The following is a 19984-nucleotide window of genomic DNA, read 5'->3' on the forward strand; positions in this document are numbered from 1 at the left end:
CGAAAAATGGCTCGTCCCTCTGAACCAGTCATTCAAGTGGCGCATTTGGCACGCCTGAGAGAACATTCGGAGGTTATGCAGTCCCATTCCTCCCTGCTGCTTTGGCAGCATCAGAATAGACAGTGAAATTCTTGCCTTTTTACCATTCCACAAGTATGATGTTAAGCATTTCCTAATTTCTTTCTCATGTTTAGAGGACAACAAGAGTGGGAGCATTTGAAATATATATAGCCACTGGGGCAGCATCACCATGTTGTATAATGCAATTTTACCCATTAATGATATAGGAAAGTCCCTCCAAATTGACAATTTCTGTCTCGTAATAGCGATGAGCGGTAGGACATTCAATGAATATAAACTATTAAGATTCATAGGTATTTGTATTCCTAAGTAGGACAGTGACGTGGTTGCCCATTGCAATGGAAATGGTCCCCTCCACCTATTTGGGACATCTCGAGATAATGGAAGTACCAATGATTTTTGAGAATTTAGAACCATTCCTGAATATAGGCTAAATTCATCCAGTATCGCTAAAGCTCTGGTCAGAGAGGCCTGAGGATCAGCCAATGTCAGTAGCATGTCATCAGCATACGCCAGTACACGCAATTGAGAGTTCCCTTCCGGGAGGCCCTGCAAACCATCATCCTTCTGCAGTGTTCTCAGAAATGGGTCTAAATATAGCAAGAATAACAAAGGGGAGAGAGGACTACCCTGCCTCGTTCCCCGTGCTATCGGGAACGAAGGAGTCCGTGTCCCGTTTACCAATATGCTAGCTGTGGGTGATGTGTATAATAACCTAATCATGTCGGAAAACCAACCTGTAATTCCCATATATGATAACACTGAAAATAGGTATTTCCAGTTAACCTTGTCAAAGGCTTTAGCCGCATCTAGGCTTACTAATATTCCCTCCTGTCTCGCTAGTTGAGCTCTGTGTACAGCCGTCAATAATCTCCGAACATTTAGGACCGAATGTCGTTGCTTTACAAAGCCTACCTGCTCTGGGACAATCAATTGGGGAAGCAGTGTCGCCAACCTATTGGACAATACTTTGTCTAAAATTTTAATGTCTACATTTAGTAGGGATATTGGTCTGTATGATTCTATATCCGTTTCTCGTTTCCCAGGTTTCGGAATTAGTGTAATGTATGCATGATTGGATCCTTCCGGAAACGTTCCCCCCTCGTCTGCTGCGTGATAATATGCCTCTAATGGTCCACATATTTGCGATAATAGGAGTTTGTAAAACTCCGGAGTAAACCCATCAGGGCCCGGGGATGTTCTGTTTCTTAGTTGTTTTATCGCTAATTGTATTTCCTTCCCCTGGATAGGTCTATTTAGTGTGTCACGCATAGTGGATGTCAATTTGGGCATCCCCGCATCCTCCAGAAAATCCACAGAGTCGGGTCCCCCAACATCCTCCACCGAGGAGTAAAATCTTTTATAATAACTAAAAAATTTTTCCGATATTTCCCCTGTTTTCGTCACTTTCGTGCCATCCGGCATATGTAGACAAGAAATATACCTATCTGGCCTTCTCAATTTAGTGAGAGAGGCAAGCAATCTGCCCTGTTTGTTCCCGTATCTATAATATTTGTGTTGTGTGAAGTAGAGATGTTTTTTTTGTGCGTTCATGAATCAAGGCGTTCAGTGCAATCTGTGCTGATGTCAATTGTTCATTTGAGCGGGGCGTCGGATGTGCTAGGTGTCGTTTTTTAAGAAGTAAGCATTGCCGCTCTAAATGTATGATGCCCTGTGCCAACCTCTTTCTGTGAGCCACTACATAAGATATAATATCTCCCCTAAGGACGGATTTAGCCGCCTCCCAGAACAGAAGGGGTGTGTCTCTATGTTGATCATTAAAGCGAAGATAGTCGTCCCATTTTTCCATTAAATAATTTTTGAATTCTTGATTGTCAATTAAATAAGAAGGGAACCGCCACCCTCCCAAATTCTGAGATGTCCCAGTAAACAGATCCAGCCATATCGGACAGTGGTCAGATATAGAGATAGGACCAATTTCAGCTATCTCAACATGAGAAAAGAAGGAAGTTGACGCTAATATGTAATCTATTCTGGAAAAAGATTGGTGGGCCCGAGATTGGTGTGTGAAATCTCTCTCTCGAGGGTGCAATAACCTCCAGGGGTCCACCAAGTCCAGGGCGTCAAACAAATAAGGTATGCCCTTGTGTGGTGCTGAGGAATGATTCATTCCCGGTCCAGTACGGTCCTGTACCGGGTCCATGACCTGGTTAAAATCCCCCAAAAGTAGTAATGATATTGTTGGGTCAAGTTGGCCCAGTTTAACCAAACCTTGAAAAAATTTATGATCATATTGATTAGGGCCATATACCATCAGAAGGTGAAATTTCTGATCTGATGTGGTCACCCTACAAAGCAAAGATCTCCCCATAGGGTCAGCATATATTTGTTCAACCTTCCCTTGAAATCCTCTACGCACCAACAGTGCCACTCCTGCATGTTTATTAGGGGAGGAAGCCGAACAAATCTGTCCCACCCACCCTCGTTGTAATTTGGCATGTTCAGTCACAGTCAGCCGGGTTTACTGAATACAAGCAAGATCTGCCTTGTGATGTTTCAATCTGGCAAGGATCTTAGTCCTTTTCATAGGTGATGTTATTCCCCCTACATTCCATGACAATATTCTAAGCGTCCTACCGCTCATCATAACCTGAGGAACATGTATATCGCAACATTATTAACAGGAGAACCCCAGGCGCCCAGCCTACACCTGGGGGATCCTCAGCGCTCAGTCTTTTCCTGAACCCGCAATATGCGATGAATTCTCTTAGATATATTACATAAGAGGATAAATCTAACAATACATAACAATCAACATGTGTGTTCTTTCCCTCCCTTACCAATATCCCCCCCACCCTCCCCTTGATCCCCTGTTCCTGAACTTCCCCCCCAATACAGAGACCCATCCTGTAGCACTAGGATACAGGAAGGCAGAGCACGTCTCTGATGCTTGGAAACTCGTCCCCCTCATATAGTAAGCTGAAAAAGAATCAGTATGGGAGAAACAGCAAATGCATAGTTATACAGTGCGATATCATACAGAGTTCTAGTGAGCTTTCAATTAGTCAAGTTGTTGAAGGTCCTGGATTCCCCAGTCTATTTATGAATTCCCCTGCCAGTACATCTGATTCAAACACATGCCATTTGCCTTCCAATTGGATTTTCAGTATAGCTGGATACAGAAAAAGGAATCGGTATTTGAGATCAGCCAGCTTCCTGCACAGAGGGTAAAATACTTTCCTCTTTTCTGTCAAGGCAACAGAGTAATCCTGTCCAATTCGAATGGGTATGGAATCATAATTCAAGGACTCCCTTTTAAGGCGAAATTCTTTAAGTATCTCCATTTTGTGCCTGTAGTTGTGCAATTTTCCAATCACCACCCTTGGTCTTTGATCATTCCCTGGTCGTGGTCCCACGCGGTGTACCCTTTCAAAGCGCACTGGGCCTATGTTAGCAGGCATCTGCATTTCACTAGCTAGCCATGTTTCCAGCACATTTATAAGAGATGAATCTGCAATTGTCTCTGGGTACCCCATAAATCTTAAGTTCCCCCTACGGGACCTATTTTCTAGGTCCTCCAACTTAGCTTGTTGTTGGTCTAGCTGTGTTTTCATGCAGGCCATGTCCGACGTTACACTGTGGGTTTCATCTTCCACTGCAGACACTCGTTCCTCCAGCTCAGTCACCCTCGCTGAGTGGTCTTCCATTATTCCTTCGAGTTTTGTAAGTTGGGCAGACAGTTGCTCCATACTGGGGGATAATGCCTGAGTGACTATACTTTTCAACTCCGCCAGCGTCTCCGGCGTGAATTGTCTCAGGACCCCGCATGCTGCGTCCGCCATTTTGTCCTCCGCAGGTTTGCCTCTCTCCTTGTCCTTCTTGGTCGATTTCGTGGACATGGTTTGCTGGGTTTGTATGAGAAATCTGTCCATACAATTCCCCACTAGAAGCGCCGAGTTTTGCTATAATTTTATTTTCGCCGTTCGTCCCGTTTCGCGGCAAATGTGGGGAACGAGCTCCGGAGCTGGCTGAGCTGCGTGCACGCCGGCTCACGTCATCACGTGACTCCCTATTTATAGGTATATCGGGAAGCTGTTTTCTTCATATAGGAGAGAAATGTGTTTCTTCCCTGAGACTAGGGCGATGGGTCACAGTCTCAGGGTTGCATTCTTCTTCGGTCACCTTGTCCAAGAGTATGGGATTCTGTACAGGTTCTAGGATCCATGTTACTGACTCCACTGGGAACTTCGGCTTGCTTTTCCATTGTAACGCTACAGCAGTCGCTTTTGTTCTGGTGGTTCCTAGTATCTCAGGGCTCCCATTATTTGGTGGGCTCCTCAAGCATTGCTCTGTATGCTTTGGTGGCTCAGCGTGATTTCTCTTTTCAAAGGCATGCCTCGGTCTTTGCTGGACTGGCTCCTGGTCACCAAACATTCCGGGCTGGCGGGTTGGGGGGCTCTGTGCCTTCCATCTTCAGACCCATGAGTCTGGTCTTTGGAGGCGACTCAATGCTTGTTCATTCTTCTACTCTTGAGCATGGTCAGGCTACCGTTTCTGGAGCTTCAGACGTATTCATATTTGTCTTTATCCCTATTGTTTAAATGTCAATTGTTTGTTTTAGGATTAATTTGTATAATATATATGTGAGACCACCACCTGGCGGTTTTTAACTTGTACATCGCTTAGAAATATTGTATAAGCGATCCATCAAATGCTAATAAACTTGAAACTTCTTCCGGTATGACGCTGAGAGTCTTTTCAGTCAGTATTATGATGGTGGTATTTCTCTACAGCCTGGGCAGTAGGTGATGTACTCAATTGGTGGGTAACATCATGGTTCTACTTCAATGGGTGGACCCTCTTCTACCTCTTCTGTTGGCAGCTCATTTTACGGGTCAGGAAGAAAGTTTGGATAGGCTTTCTCTCCACGAAATCTGAGCATGGCCCATTTATTGTATGTGACGTTGTGCAGTGCTATGTGCGCTCTAGAAAGTGTAAAGGTTAGTAATAGTGAAATCTTCTACATCCTGGATCTTGTGAATTTTGACTCAGGCATTCCAGCTCTTTGTATGGAAGTGAGATCTCCTGGAACTAGACCTCATGGCCTTGTCTCGAAATTTTCAGCTGTCTAGCTTCTTCGGCGGACACAGGGAGTGGGAGTCAGAGGGGGTTGCAGCGTGGCTTCTTTCTCGCCTCTGGTTTCTCTTTTTTCAGGGTTTTCCCCTGGCTGATGATGACTTGGATGGGCCATCTCCCACTCGCTTTCAGGGCGCAGTATTTGAAGAATCTCTGGTTTGGCTGTGCCATCCTTGCTATGCGGATCTGATGATTCTTTCGACAGCCGGATTATTGAGTTTCCTGGTTTCTCCGGATTTGCTCCCCTGGGGTCCGATCAACCTGGATATTAATACTACTTTGGTAGTACGGCCTAGCTTTTGAAAAGTCTTGGCTGATGTGTAAGGGTTATGCGTTGCAGGTTGTTTCTTCTCTTATCCAGGCGATACAGACGTCTTCATCTGTGGCTTCTGCTTCCTTTTGGAGGTTTTTCCTTTCTTGGGTACTTCTCAACAGTTGCACCCTTCCAGGGTTCTTTTTTGGAACAAGTGTATTGCCAAGGGCTTGGCGTTCAATTCCCTTCAGCTTCAAGGGCCATTCTTATCTTGTTACAAGGGCTAGGTATCTTGCTCTTCGCTTACTTCTCAGCTTCATGTAGTTCAGTTCCTAAACGGAGTACGGTATATTCGTACACCTCATGGAAAGCCCTGTCCGGTGTATAGTCTTACGATACTTCTTCACAGTTTACCGAAGGCTTCATTTCTTCCTTGTCTTTTGAGAAGCTAAGGGCTGTGCCATTGAACACAGGGTTTCTTGTGGCCATGGCTTCAGCTCGGCGGTTTTCTGAGTTGCAGGCCTTGTTCGACGGGGCTTCCTATTTCTGATTTACAAACTGTAGGGGGGGGGTCAGTTCGGTTGGTACCTCCATTTCTTTCTAACGAGGTATCATCATTTCTTTTATGCCGCTCTCACTTTTCCTTCCTTCTTCCTGGGAGATGGAATGGGGAGGCGTGCTTTTATTCACTGCATTTTTTAAAAGTGCGTAGCGTTCTCTGCGAGCTAGATTTCTAATGAGTGGTGGTTGTTTAGATCACCTTTTTGTATTCTTCAAGGGACGCCTCAAACGTATGGTGGTGTCTAAAGCTTGATGGGTCTGGGAGGACGTTATTTACACTTGCTTGATGGCAGGGAAACGGTTGGCGAGAGAACTTCATGACCTTTCCGCCGAAGCGATGGCTACTTCTTGGACTTGGTCCAGAGGTTTTTTTCTTGGAGGAGTTTTGTCTCACGGCTACTTGGTCTTCCGAGAGTGCTTTATCTCTGCATTAACGGTTTGGATGTTGGGGGCACATGCGTTGGATGCGTTTAGTGCTTCGGTTGTTGCAGAGACGGCGTTTGCTTCCCACCCAGATTGAGGATTGCTTTGCTACATCCCATTGGTCTCTGGATTCATCTGCTGCTGTTGCTAAGGAAGGAAAAATTATGTTCTTACCTGTTAATTTTCTTTCCTTTATACGCAGCAGATGAATCCAGAGCCCCACCCTTTCTGGATATTGTCCGTCGTTTTTTTTCTTGTGCAACTTTCGAAATTTGTTATTGTTGATGGTTGTATTCTGTATTATTGTCTTTTGAGATTTGTTATGGGAAAGAAGTTTTTTATGTGCTATGCCTATTAATGGTTACAGATGCTTGGGCAAGGAGCTATTCTGAAGATACAGGAGGAGTGCCAGCCAATAAGACCACCTGTTAATCAGTTTCTCTATCTCCGCCTGCTGGTAGATGTGGGCTATCCCCATTGGTCTCTGGATTCTTCTGCTGCGTCTAAAGGAAAGAAAATTAACAGGTAAGAACATAATTTTTCTTTCATTAGTATGTTTCATTAATTCTTGTCTCCCTTGTAGGACTTCCATATTTCATTCAGCAGCCAGAAAAGCTGAATGTCAGCAAGAATGTTCCTTTCAATCTTAGTTGCGAGGCAGTGGGGCCACCAGGACCTGTGCAGATTTATTGGTTCCAGAACAGCAGAATGGTGAAATCGGACCCTGATTCGTCTCCCTCCATGTTGACCATCCCAGGTAAAACAGTAGATGGCTCCAGGAGGGTATGGTTTTGTATAGACAAAGCAATTTGTATGAGTCAGATGAAAAGCTGCCATGGGGGACACTTGTTGCAAAACATGTCGGGTCTACCTCTCCTGGGTCAAATTAGCTGAAAAAGTTAAGTGGCTTTAAATTATTATTGAAATATATCAATTGACAAATGAAATATACAATTTTTAAAGAATTTTAAAATTAAAAATAAAACTAATTAGAAGGGCCAGTGACGATCCTATAATGTAATTGTTTAAAGTGGTGGAATGGTGGTACTGAGGCTTGAAGATATATATATATATATATATATATATATATATATATATATATATATATATATATATATATATATATATATATATATATAAAACTTGCTATATAAAACGTGCACTTGGAATTCATGGACTATTGTGATTACTGGCTGGAGTTCCAGGATATATCTAAAAATAAAAATAACATCACTAATTTGGAGTCATGCTAAAGGCAAGCATATTAAGTACAGAAGTGCCTCAAAAACTAGAATATATCATAAACCAGTCTCCATATGTAGATGGTCCACCTACTATATTTTGGTTCAGGAAAAATCATTCATGTTTTTTGTCTATAGACTGCAGGCTTAATTTGGAAGCTTTGCTTATTTAGCCTGTTTTTATTTCTGGGAGTACCACAGGATTAAATATTTTGGACTTAGTATTTACCGTAGGCCTTTTCCTTCAAACAAGTGTGACTAGAAGGAAGGCATTGCATGAAAGAGCAAAAAGGGGAGAATGGATCTGTGAGAAGAAAACTACATTTATTGCTACAAGTTTAAGCAATAGAGTTGCCAGCTGGATCCAGATTTGGCTGACAGGGTTGAACCAGTCCTGGGATTATCTCATTGCATGCAGAAACATAGGTCTGATTTTCACATTGCATTTATTAAGAAAAAAACTACTAGTCCCTGCGTGCAATAGGGTAAACACAGGATTGGATCAAACCCTTTGGGTGAATCTGGATCCAATTGGCAACCTTGCTAAGAAGTGTTTAATATTTTGTTCATTGGTTGAGTATAGAAGAGGGGGTATTGAATATAGCATTTTGCACTTGTTTAATAATATTTTTAAAATAAATTTTATTAGAAAAATATATGTTTTACAAAGCGATGACAAGGTACATGATCTGTATAACGATTAGAGTTCAATAACAATGCAGATGTTATTATATGATCAGGTACATAAAAATAGTCTTATTACATCAGACCAATGGTCCATCTAGGCAGTTCTCTGTTTTCAATTAATTGTCTTTTGATTTCCACATCACTTCTCTGGTTAAAATTCTTCACTTCTTATTATGGAAATTTAAGAACAATTAAGCCTACTTTGATTTTCTCTCATTCAGATTTGCTAGTACAGTTTCTTATTCTCAGTACACTAGATTACTGCAATATTCTCTATTTGTCGATTCTAAGAAAAATATAAAAAGGCTGCAGATTTATTCAAAATACTGCAGTTAGGCTGATTTTCAGATTGAAAAGATCAGATCATGTGTCACGTGTTATTATAGACATGCATTAGTTGACAATAGAAGCCAGAATAGTTTTTCAAATGTGTTTGTGTATGTTTTAATCGCTTTGAATGGACTTCTACCCAGCTATCTTTTAGATTGTAATCAATTTTGCTACTAGAAACACTTGCATGTGATACGATTTTCTGACTTTTCAGATCAGCAGCTCACCTCGGGAGTCGCATGTGCAGTCACCCTTCCTCTCTTTTTAGCCGGTGAAACAGGTGCTCCCACCCTCTCACCTGTAGGGGTGGTTCCTGCCTCATACCTGAAGGTTAGGCCTCTCCCTGATGTCTAAAGCCTGAACATCTTTCAGCATGAACCATTGTTTGCAAGAAGAGAAAAAGAAGAAATCATCAAGTTGTCTGCTGCTGCAGATGCAGGTCTGGGTATGTTCACTAGATCTATGTGTTTCTCCAGTCAAGGACATTCTGACTATGCCTACATGCTAGCCTGTGTGAATCTGGGGGAGTCTGAGCTTCTATGCTGTTCTTATCTAACGAAGGCGCCTCTCTCTCAAGACCTGTATGAGACTATACAAAAAGGCTATTGATCCAAGTTCTGTTTCTGGATTTGTCCTGGGAGGTCATCTGACAAAAACTAAGGAGAAGGTGTCTTAATTACTAGTTTATGCTTGGATGTGAGGAAGCTCGGACCCATGCATATCTTCTCTACGCACACCTTCTAATAATTAAGACCTGACAAGTACCTCTTGTGACTAGCTCTCCACGGAGAGTGAAGAAAACAGGACTGCCTAGCCAAACAGATCTGGTTTATGTCACATAAGTAATTGTTGCTGACAGACTTTACAGCTCACTTCAGTAAATAACGGACTCTTGCTGACCGGAAGAAATTCTACAACGTGCTACACCGAGGAAAACGGACAAATTCCATCTCTCTGATCGAAGGAGGCTTGACCTGAAGGATGGTGAGAAAGGGATCATATTTTCTTATCAGTGGGGCCAGATAGATCTCTGATTGGTTTCAGGAGAGGAGATGTTAATTACTTTTGGTGATAAACTGTAATAGATTGCTGCTAATCAGGACTTATTTTATAAGGAATTACCTAGTGTGTAAGAATTACCGTAGTTATATTTACTCATTTACTTAGGGATTATTGTGTAATAATTATGTAATGAGATTATATATATATATATATATATATAGTATCAGATATTTTGTGAACAAATAATTAATTAGTTATTATTTGCTGCTGGCTTATGAATTATATTTCTATTCTATAATAAAAATATTTCATATAGCTCTGGTCTTTGTAGTCGTATAAGTAGGCAAAAATTACCGAATCAGTGGAGGTATTTATGGTGTCCTAGATACGAGATATGTGCATGATTTGTTTATGTAGCACTAACTTGTTATACCCATAAACCTACCTACACACCCAATGTGTTGCTGCCGGGGATTCCATTATACAAATGGGCCTGCTCTCCTCCGAAGCCGACACATGGTCTTCCCTCTGATGTCTAGTCAGCCAGGGATCTCGGTTACTTTGACTGACCTCCTTCCAGCTTGGCTGCTCCTTCTTGTCTTCTGCACCATCCGCACTTGTTTGCTGTGACAGCACACTGTGGCTCTTACACACTACACATGGCTGACCCAGCAAACAAGTGCAGCTGGCGCTGAAGACAAGAAGGAGCTGCCAAGCTGGAAGGAAGACAGTCAAGGTTACTGGGATTCCCGGCTGACCAGAAAGGCTTCCCTCCAACGTCAGCTCTGACATCGGAGGGAAGCCCTCATGTTGGCTTTGGTGGAGGGGGGGAATGACCAGCTGGATGGCCCGGAAAGTAACAAGTAAGGGAGAGCGGGGATATTTGTGAGGAGAGAAGAGACAGGGGTTTTGTTGATCCTTGCTCTGGTGACGGGGACTGAGCTGGCTGAGATGGGGACTGAGCTAGCTGAGACTGGGCATGGACAGGGATGAGCTCGCGGAGACGGGGTGGGGACGGGGACAAATTTTTCCCCCATGTCATTCTCTATACTGGGGCTGTACGGTCAGGTGCTTGGATACAGCACAGTCACCGCGGGCCACATAAAACTGCCAGGTGGGCCAGATTTGGCCTGCAGACCTTGTGTTTGACATGTGTGCTTTAGAGGGAAGTTCTATCACCAGCTACAGACAGTTTATCATAATTGCTAGCACTGCTGGTGATCAAGGCAAATTTGGAGGATCTGGGAAGGGGGAAAGATAGGTAGAAACACGACTCTGGAGTGCCAGGGACAAAAAAGAAACAGCTTTTGTGTTGTCAGTTTTAGATCTTCCAGCATTCACCGGTTGCTAAGTCTGTCCATTGCTTCATGGTTGCTAAGACTGTCAATTGAACTGTGTAGTTTGCTATGGATTCCTATGTGTACTGCCAAATAGTTGTGGAGAAGCACAGTCATATCTGCTGCACTAAAACAGAGGCACCCATTGTTAAACTGTAAAATCCTTCCTTTAAAAATCTGTTAACAGTGACATTTAATGGTATATATTATATCACTTGGTCTAATTTTATTGTTCCATCCATACTAAAGGACTGGGAATTGTGCCACGGAAACTTTCCTTCCCTTCTCACCTCCGGGTCAGAAAACCACAGAGACAGCACACAACTTTCTCCAGTTGTTCAGTACTTTAAAGTGACTTTTTTTTTAAAAAATCACATTAAGTTAAACAGTTCCTAAGCAAAAAAGAATATGATTTCATATTAATTTCTGGTTAAATGGTGTCACAATCCTATCCCTAAAATGCAGCTTTTGCCAGGGCAGGCTATTGTCAAGCCTGGTCCAGTGATCCAGAGGGCAAATCATGGGGATAGGATTGTGACCAAGCCTAAGGAAAAACCTAGCTTGCCCTTTAATTCAGGTGGGGCTGAGCTCCAGGGAGGGGAAGAGGAGAGTTGGGACAACCCACAACAGCCCCAGAGAGAGCTCCCTTCCCCTGGCTTCTCCCAGCTGAAGGGAATGATTAGGCTCCCAAAGACAGCTAGGGGAAATCGGCAGAAAGCTCCTCCCCCTCCAAGGGCAGGTCAGATTCCCCTGGGTACTTTAGAGGCTGCTCTGAGAAGGAGGAGAGCAGTCTACTCAGGGCCAGACCTGGAAAGGATCTCTCCTGTTGAAGGTGTTCCTGACTGGGAAATGCAGGAGCCTGACACAGACCCTTTGGCCAGCCAGCTACTCAGTGAGGAACCCATGGAATTTGGAGAAACTTTCAGTCTGCCTGAAGAGGTGCCAATGGAAATGAGTTAAGTGGCAGGGCTGAGGGTTGTAAGATTTATAAACCTCCTGGGTTGGGTTTACACTGTGTGAGAAGGAATGTTTGATTCTTGTATTCCTTTAAATGACTTGTGCTGCTGTGAACTGCCCTGCTTGAGGGAAGCAGGAGAAAAGAAAAAGAAAGAAAAAAAAAACGTTTTTCTTTTTGTGCTATAACTTTGAATACCTGAAGACCAGAAGTTTAATTATTTTTCTTTCTGGCTGTGGATAATTACCTGAGGGAAGTGAGGAGATAATTGGGGAGAATCCACTTTCCATACAAGGAGGGTTAGTGGGGCATTCGTGGCAATCTGTTATTCAGAAATAGTTTTATAGTGGATTACATTACTCCTCCTCCCCACATCAGTTCAGTTAAAGCTGAGTGGGAAGAAGCCAGCTGAACTTCAGGGCTTGATTACAGCACTACCAGCAGTGCTTGCTATATTGTTGAAAGGACTATGAAGGTTAATGAACCAGCAATTTTGGATGTTTGTATTGGACTATATGATAACTTTACTTACCCTGCATTAAGGTGATAGCTGAGCTCTTGTGGTTTGGATTCAAGCTACATTTTTGTTTAAGATTTTCTCTATAATTGTGGAGTCAGGACTGGTGTGTGAAAACAGACTCCCTCATTCCAATTCCACAATAAAGCAATTGGATTTTGCTCCATGAACTCATTTTTTGTATCATTATATTTCTTGAGTTATGAAGAGGGATCCAGCGGGACTTCCTACCCTAAAGGAAGCACGTCGAGAGTGGCGTTCAGGATGATGCGGAGACCGGCAACACTGAAGGCACAGGTACCTGGCTCCGTTACAAGTAGGTGTCAGAAGTGGGATAGTGGCCCTCCCTGCTGGACATGCGGTGAAATTTTTTTGGAAAAAAAAAAAATTTGATAGTTGAAAAAAAAAAAAAAAGTTTTGGACTTTTGAATGATTTATTTCTTTAGCTTGTTTTTTTAGTTTGTTGTGTTGGGTTCCTGTTTGCGAGGAGCTGAGTTCCAGACGTCTTCCAATCAGCGGTGCAGTGGAAGCAAGTGTCCGGAGGAATCCAGCTATACCGGCAGGGAACCAGAGTCGGGGGAGAAACCTCAGGAGTTCCGGACGTCTGTGTATTAGAGGACAGAGACGCAGTGAGCGACCTGGGGGCCAAGGAGGCCTACAAACCAAAGGCGCAGACTCACCTAGCCCTCTGGTAAGGTACTCTGACCAGGGGTGGGTGAGGGGGTTGGCTACCCAGTTATTTATTGGTTCCGCACTTGGGTTGGTCTTTCTGTTTGTTTCTTTTCCCAGGTGACGGGCCAAGATTGGACCAGCCCACAGCCGTGGATGTCGTTCCTGAGCGACGACAGGCAAAGCCAGTCCAGGGACCTACAGGCCGCCCTGAAAGCAAGCCAGGACGCATGGACTCATAAGCAAGAAGGGCAAGTACGACAGCATGAGGAGTTGATGAGGGTGATGAACACCCAGGCCGAGGCCCTGAGACAGTTATTACGACCACGTGGGCCGAAACTCACACTAGGTCGACAGTGGACCAGAACAGCTCCTCAGCGGTAGGGACAGAGCCTTTTGTCTTTGCTGGACATAACTGAAGGCAGGGATGGTCCTGAGCCCAACAAGGGTTAGGGAGGCCAAGGGGGGGCGCTGCTCAAAGGACCGAACCCCAGGGGAAAAGGGTTAGAGACTATGTAGAAGGTGACTGGTTTGGACAGTCTGTGGCCCTCTCCCGAGGTGAAGTGAAGATCCGCTCCTTGCTCAAGGCCAGCCTAAGGAGGGGGTGAGAGACCCCCGCGTTAGGAAAGACCTTAAGAGAAGCCCTCTGCGGTGTTGGAGCTGTGGGGGAAAAGGGGCATGTCCAACGAAGCTGTGGGACCAGGAAAGACTCAGTAGCCGAAATGGGAGCCAGATAAATATAACCCTAGGGAATACCAGCTTCCTGTTTCAATTGTCTGGGAAACAGGTTATGGCTCTAATAGATACTGGTGCAGACCAATCTATGTTGGCGGCTGATCAGTATCACTGCCTGTTCCGGGGGAAAAGATAGTGGGAAAGAAAGAACGGTGGTCATTAGGTGCGTGCATGGAGATAGTCTCAGATACGTTCTCAGGCCAACGACTATGTTGTATGGAGATAGGGTCTACAGGGTAGATCTAGCTATTGTGCCCAAAGCTCCCTATTCCCTGATATTAGGTAGAGATTGGGAAGGTTTGGGGGAGTGCCTAAGGGCCAGACAAGGCTTGGTGGGGACACGCTCCCAGGGTCCTGTGAAGACTAAGGAGGAGGAAGGACTGGACCATATTTTTCCCTTTAGAGGGGAGGTGGTAGGAAGCCCTTCATCGAGACAGTCTCGACAAACCTCAGCCCAGAAAAAACTACAGAAACATCAGAGGAGTCAGGCTGTAAGGAAGGTTACCACTTTAAAGGAAATACCCTGGCTTCCCCAGGATATCAGAGAGGCTTTCCCCACATTTCAGGCCGAACAAAAGGCCGACGCCTCGCTCCAGGAAGCTTGGCAGCAAGTCTCTGTTCCTATCCTGGGGAAGATTCGGTTTCGGATAAGGCAGGGACTATTATATAGGCTGAATGGGGGACCTCCCTCGAAAGAGAACCAGGAACAACTAATGGTACCTCAAGGGTTTCGCAAGTTGATATTGCAATCCGCGCACGACCATCCTTTAGCGGGTCATAAAGGGGCGGAGGCCACCGAAATCCAGGTCTTGAGGAGGTTCTTTTGGCCGGGCATATCCCAGGAGGTGGCACGCTTTTGTCAGTCTTGCCCTATCTGCCAAAAACTATCCCTCAAGAAACCCCCACGGGTCCCGTTAGTGTCGGTCCCTAGGGTAGAGGAACCGTTAGCTAGGCTAGCCATGGATATGGTGGGGCCGCTAGAGAGGACTCCTCGGGGTCATAACTTTATTCTGGTCGTCATGGATGTGGCCACTAGGCATCCATGGGCCTTCCCGCTGAGGAAATCTTCCTCGGCGGCTATTATGAAAGAACTGGTAGGGCTATTTTGCACTGTAGGTTTCCCCAAGGAGGTCCTAACTGACCAGGGGAGTAATTTCCTGTCAAGAGAAATGGAAAAGTTTTGGACAGGCTTTGGCATTAGACACATAAAAACATCAGCCTATCACCCCCAGGCCAATGGATTGGTTGAACGGTTCAATCAAACGCTTAAACAGATGTTAAAAAAAGTGACGGGTTCTGATAGGAAAGACTGGGACCTGTACATCCCGTTGGTATTGTTTGCTGCCAGAGAGAAGGTACAGGACTCCCTTGGGGTCAGTCCCTTTGAAATGTTATATGGGAGAGCGCCCCGAGGAATATTAGATATTATTAGAGATCAGTGGGGGTCCCAGGAGCAGGAGGAGACTAATGTTATATCCTACCTGACTCAGTTAAGGAAGAGGCTAGCACAAGTGGCGCGAATAGGGAAGGACAATTTGGAGTGGAGTAAAGATAGGCAAAAGTTTTATTATGACCGGACTGCTAAGTCCCGTCAACTTAAAATAGGAGATAGGGTATTGGTCCTCATACCCTCGGACCCTCACAAATTCCTCGCCGAATGGAAAGGGCCCGCCACGATTGTGGAGAAGCTCAATGAGGTAGACTATAGAGTCAGGGATGAGAAGAATAGGGTACTAACTTACCATGTTAACCTTCTGAAGCCCTGGCGGGAAAGGGAGGTGTTGGCAGCAATTGCTGAACAAAAGCAAGACGAGGACTTAGGGCCTCAAATAGCTGAGTTAACGCAGCTCGAAGGGGTCAATATTGGGACCAGTTTATCGGAGGACCAAGCTAAACAGCTTGAGACCCTTGTCCGGGGACTTCCAGGATGATATTTTCCCCAAGTACCGGGATGCACCTAGGTGGTGTACCTCTGAAATATCTCACTACCCCGGGGGATAAGATAGTTTGAGGAGTTATAAAACCTTATAGGTTAGCAGGATAACAAAAGAAAGAATTGGTTGCAGAATTTGGTTGGAGCAAGGAAATTGCTATACCATGGGGGTGATCGAGCCATCCCAGAGCCACTTTTTGGTCAAGTCCTATAGTGATCGTTCCCTAAGGCCGATGGCACCCCAGGTTTGTGTATTGACTTCAGGCAGCTTAATTGAGATATCGCAACTTTGATGCGTTTTCGATGCCCAGAGTGGAGTGCGCTCTGTAGATCCATTAGGACATGGCCCAATACCTCTCCACTATTGACCTCACACATAGGATATTGGCAAATTCCGCTGTCGTCCAGTGCAAAGCCTAAGACCGCATTCATGCACCCCTGGGGGCCTCTATCAGTATTCGGCGCATGCCGTTCGGCCTTCATGGGGCCGCGGCTACATGTCAAAGAGGGGTCATGGAGGTACTGAGAGGACACCAGGCCTATGCTGATGCCTACCTCGATGACATAGTAATACATTCCCAAGATTGGAGCCAACACCTAAGGCATGTCAGGGCCATCTTAGAGTCATTGCGGTTGGCGGGATTTACTGTCAACCCAAAAAAATGTTATCTAGGGCAAAGACAGGTGAAGTATCTAGGGTACATGGTGGGCAGAGGACAAATTAGGCCCCTCATCGATAAGGTTGAATGTGTGAGAAACTTTCCGTGCCCCACATCAAAGAAACAGCTCCGAGGGTTCCTGGGCCTTGTCGGGTACTACAGGCGATTTGTACCCAACTTCGCCACCCGTGCTTCAGCTCTCACTGATATGTTGAGGAAAGATAGGCCGGACACATTGAGATGGGAGGTGGCGGGCCGAGAGGCACTAGAGGACCTCAAGAAGGCTTTGTGTACAAACCCGGTCCTGAGGTCCATCGATCTAGCCAAACCTCTGATACTGCAAACAGACGCCTCTGGCACTGGATTAGGGGCGATCTTAGAGTCAGGAGGTACTAGGGGTAGAACACCCGGTATTGTATTTAAGCCGGAAGCTATTCCCCAATGAGCGTAATTACGCGACGGTAGAATTGGAGTGTCTTGCTGCGAAATGGGCGATGCAGACCCTGGAATATTATTTACAAGAACGGGAGTTTACTTTGATAACCGATCATGCTGCGCTGAAGTGGCTGAATACCATGAGGAACAACAACTCTCTCGCCTCACTCGGTGGTATTTAGCCCTTCAGACGTTCCGGTTCCGGGTACTGCATCGGCCAGGGCGGTTGAGTACGAATGTGGACAGTCTATCGAGAATGCAAACTGTGATTGAAAGGAAATTTAGGATCCAGGATAGGCATCCCTTAAAGGTGAGGGTATGTCACAATCCTATCCCTAAATGCAGCTTTTGCCAGGGCAGGCTATTAGATCAAGCCTGGTCCAGTGATCCAGAGGGCAAATCATGGGGATAGGATTGTGACCAAGCCCTAAGGAAAAACCTAGCTTGCCCTTTAATTCAGGTGGGGCTGAGCTCCAGGGAGGGGAAGAGGAGAGTTGGGACAACCCACAACAGCCCCAGAGAGAGCTCCCTTCCCCTGGCCTTCTCCAGCTGAAGGGAATGATTAGGCTCCCAAAGACTAGCTAGGGGAAATCGGCAGAAAGCCTCCTCCCCCTCCAAGGGCAGGTCAGATTCCCTGGGTACTTTAGAGGCTGCTCTGAGAAGGAGGAGAGCAGTCCTACTCAGGGCCAGAACCTGGAAAGGATCTCTCCTGTTGAAGGTGTTCCTGACTGGGAAATGCAGGAGCCTGACACAGACCCTTTGGCCAGCCAGCTACTCAGTGAGGAACCCATGGAATTTGGAGAAACTTTCAGTCTGCCTGAAGAGGTGCCAATGGAAATGAGTTAAGTGGCAGGGCTGAGGGTTGTAAGATTATAAACCTCCTGGGTTGGGTTTACACTGTGTGAGAAGGAATGTTTGATCTTGTATTCCTTTAAATGACTTGTGCTGGCTGTGACTGCCCTGCTTGAGGGAAGCAGGAGAAAAGAAAAAGAAAGAAAAAAAAAACGTTTTTCTTTTTGTGCTAAACTTTGAATACCTGAAGACCAGAAGTTTAATTATTTTTCTTTCTGGCTGTGGTAATTACCTGAGGGAAGTGAGGAGATAATTGGGGAGAATCCACTTTCCATACAAGGAGGGTTAGTGGGGCCATTCGTGGCATTCTGTTATTCAGAAAAGTTTTATAGTGGATTCACTTACTCCCCTCCCCCACATCAGTTCAGTTAAGCTGAGTGGGAAGAAGCCAGCTGAACTTCAGGGCTTGATTACAGCACTACCAGCAGTGCTTGCTATATTGTTGAAAGACTATTGAAGGTTAATGAACCAGCATTTTGGATGTTTGTTTGGACTATATGATAACTTTACTTACCTGCATTAAGGTGATAGCTGAGCCTTGTGGTTTGGATTCAGCTACATTTTTGTTTATGGATTTTCTCTATAATTGTGGAGTCAGGACTGTGTGTGAAAACAGACTCCCTCATTCCAATTCACAATAAAGCAATTGATTTTGCTCCATGAACTCATTTTTTGTATCATTTATATTTCTTGAGTTATGAAGAGGGGTCCAGCGGGACTTCCTACCTAAAGGAAGCACGTCGAGGTGGCGTTCAGGTGAGCGGAGACCGGCAACACTGAAGGCACAGGTACCGGCTCCGTTACAATGGAAACTGCTTTTTCAAATTTTTTATTTTTTTTTTGCAGCTTTTCCTTTTCTAAAACTCAGTGTGACTTTTTGGTTGAATTTTGCAGTCTCAAGTAATCCCTTCTCGGCTTACTGTTTTATAAGCATCTATCAAAGAACTTCTCAGGCACTGGCTTAACATTGCTGCTGTGATATACTTATTTCACTTGTAGGGGGTCAGGGGGTTGGGGGAGGGGAAGAAGGAAGACAGGGAGAGAAAGATCACAACAATAAGTTTTTTCTTTCGTAATACTGTATTTCCATTTATTTACTGAAGGCTGAAGCAAAGGTGCTCCAAGTAGAACAGGTATTTTACAAAATCTGGTCACATACTGAATATCCATCAGGTTTTTGGGGTTTTTTTGTTTTTTTTTTTAGAAAAGTCCTACAGGTAAGTCAGTCTGCTACTATCTGATTTCAGCAATATTGTTGCAGCAGTTTGTGAAATCTGCTGAGAATTTGCAATTTAACAGCATAATGAAACCAAGGCTTATATGTAGTCATGATAAGTAAAATAACTTGTGGGTACATTTTAAGATGCACAAACTTTTAACAGCAATCACTGTAATCTGATTATTCTGTTCTTAAAGCTAACCAAAATGTTTGATTCTGTTTTCCCAACTCCCTGTTCATATCCCTAAAAAACATTTTTATATATGGGCCTGCATATTTAGAAACTTCATTTGGAAAGGGAAAAAAAGCAAAGAGAAAATTGACCCAGCTTTAGAAATTCAAAGAGGGAGGGTTGTGATTACTGAACTTAATAGCTTCAAGCAGCCACATTGAGGCCAATGAGGAAACACTAGAGGGAAGACCAAATGGTACTGTAGACCTCTAGGGCTAGATTCACTAAGCAAACCGATCATGTACCGATCGGTTTATGACCTGATTTCCCTTCAACCCGATTCACTAACCTCTGTCCCGATCATCCTCAGATCCGCACATGCAAAATGAGGGGGAATGGCATTGAAGTGATGGCAGGCAGCGATTCACAAACAAAAACCCTGCAACACCGACTGGGCTGGCCAATCACAAACAAGCAACTGCTGGGGAACAGTAATTCACTGCTTTCCGACTGCCATCTCCTGCTCTGTCTGCTGTCTCCCCAACTTTCCAGCTCTCTGCCCCTGACTGTCCTGCTCTCTCTGCCCTGACTCTCTGCCGCAATTTTCTTCTGCCGCCCTGCTCTGCCCCAAATCTGCTCTCCTGCTCCTTAAGCCCCGACACTCTGCCTTTTTCTCTGCCCCAAATCTGCTCTCCTGCTCCTTAAGCCCCGCCTCTCTACCTTTTTCTCTGCCCCGAATCTGCTCTCCTGCTCCTTAAGCCCTGACTCTGCCTTTTTCTCCTGCTGCTCTGCTCTGCCCCACCCCAAATCTCCTCTCCTGCCACCC

The 19984-nt window shown here is 44.9% G+C and overlaps 1 protein-coding gene across 2 annotated transcripts in view; it reads left to right on the forward strand.

The window, feature by feature from the left end:
- Positions 1-19984, forward strand: part of MERTK (MER proto-oncogene, tyrosine kinase) — a 226077-nt gene that overhangs the window by 34507 nt on the left and 171586 nt on the right. For both annotated transcript variants that reach the window (XM_033936512.1, XM_033936513.1), the window contains one exon: positions 6999-7172. In XM_033936512.1, the coding sequence (XP_033792403.1) occupies positions 6999-7172 (174 nt within the window). The remainder of the gene's footprint in view (positions 1-6998; positions 7173-19984) is intronic.

Source organism: Geotrypetes seraphini, chromosome 3 (genome assembly GCF_902459505.1).
Source record: "Geotrypetes seraphini chromosome 3, aGeoSer1.1, whole genome shotgun sequence".
NCBI classification, from domain to species: domain Eukaryota; kingdom Metazoa; phylum Chordata; class Amphibia; order Gymnophiona; family Dermophiidae; genus Geotrypetes; species Geotrypetes seraphini.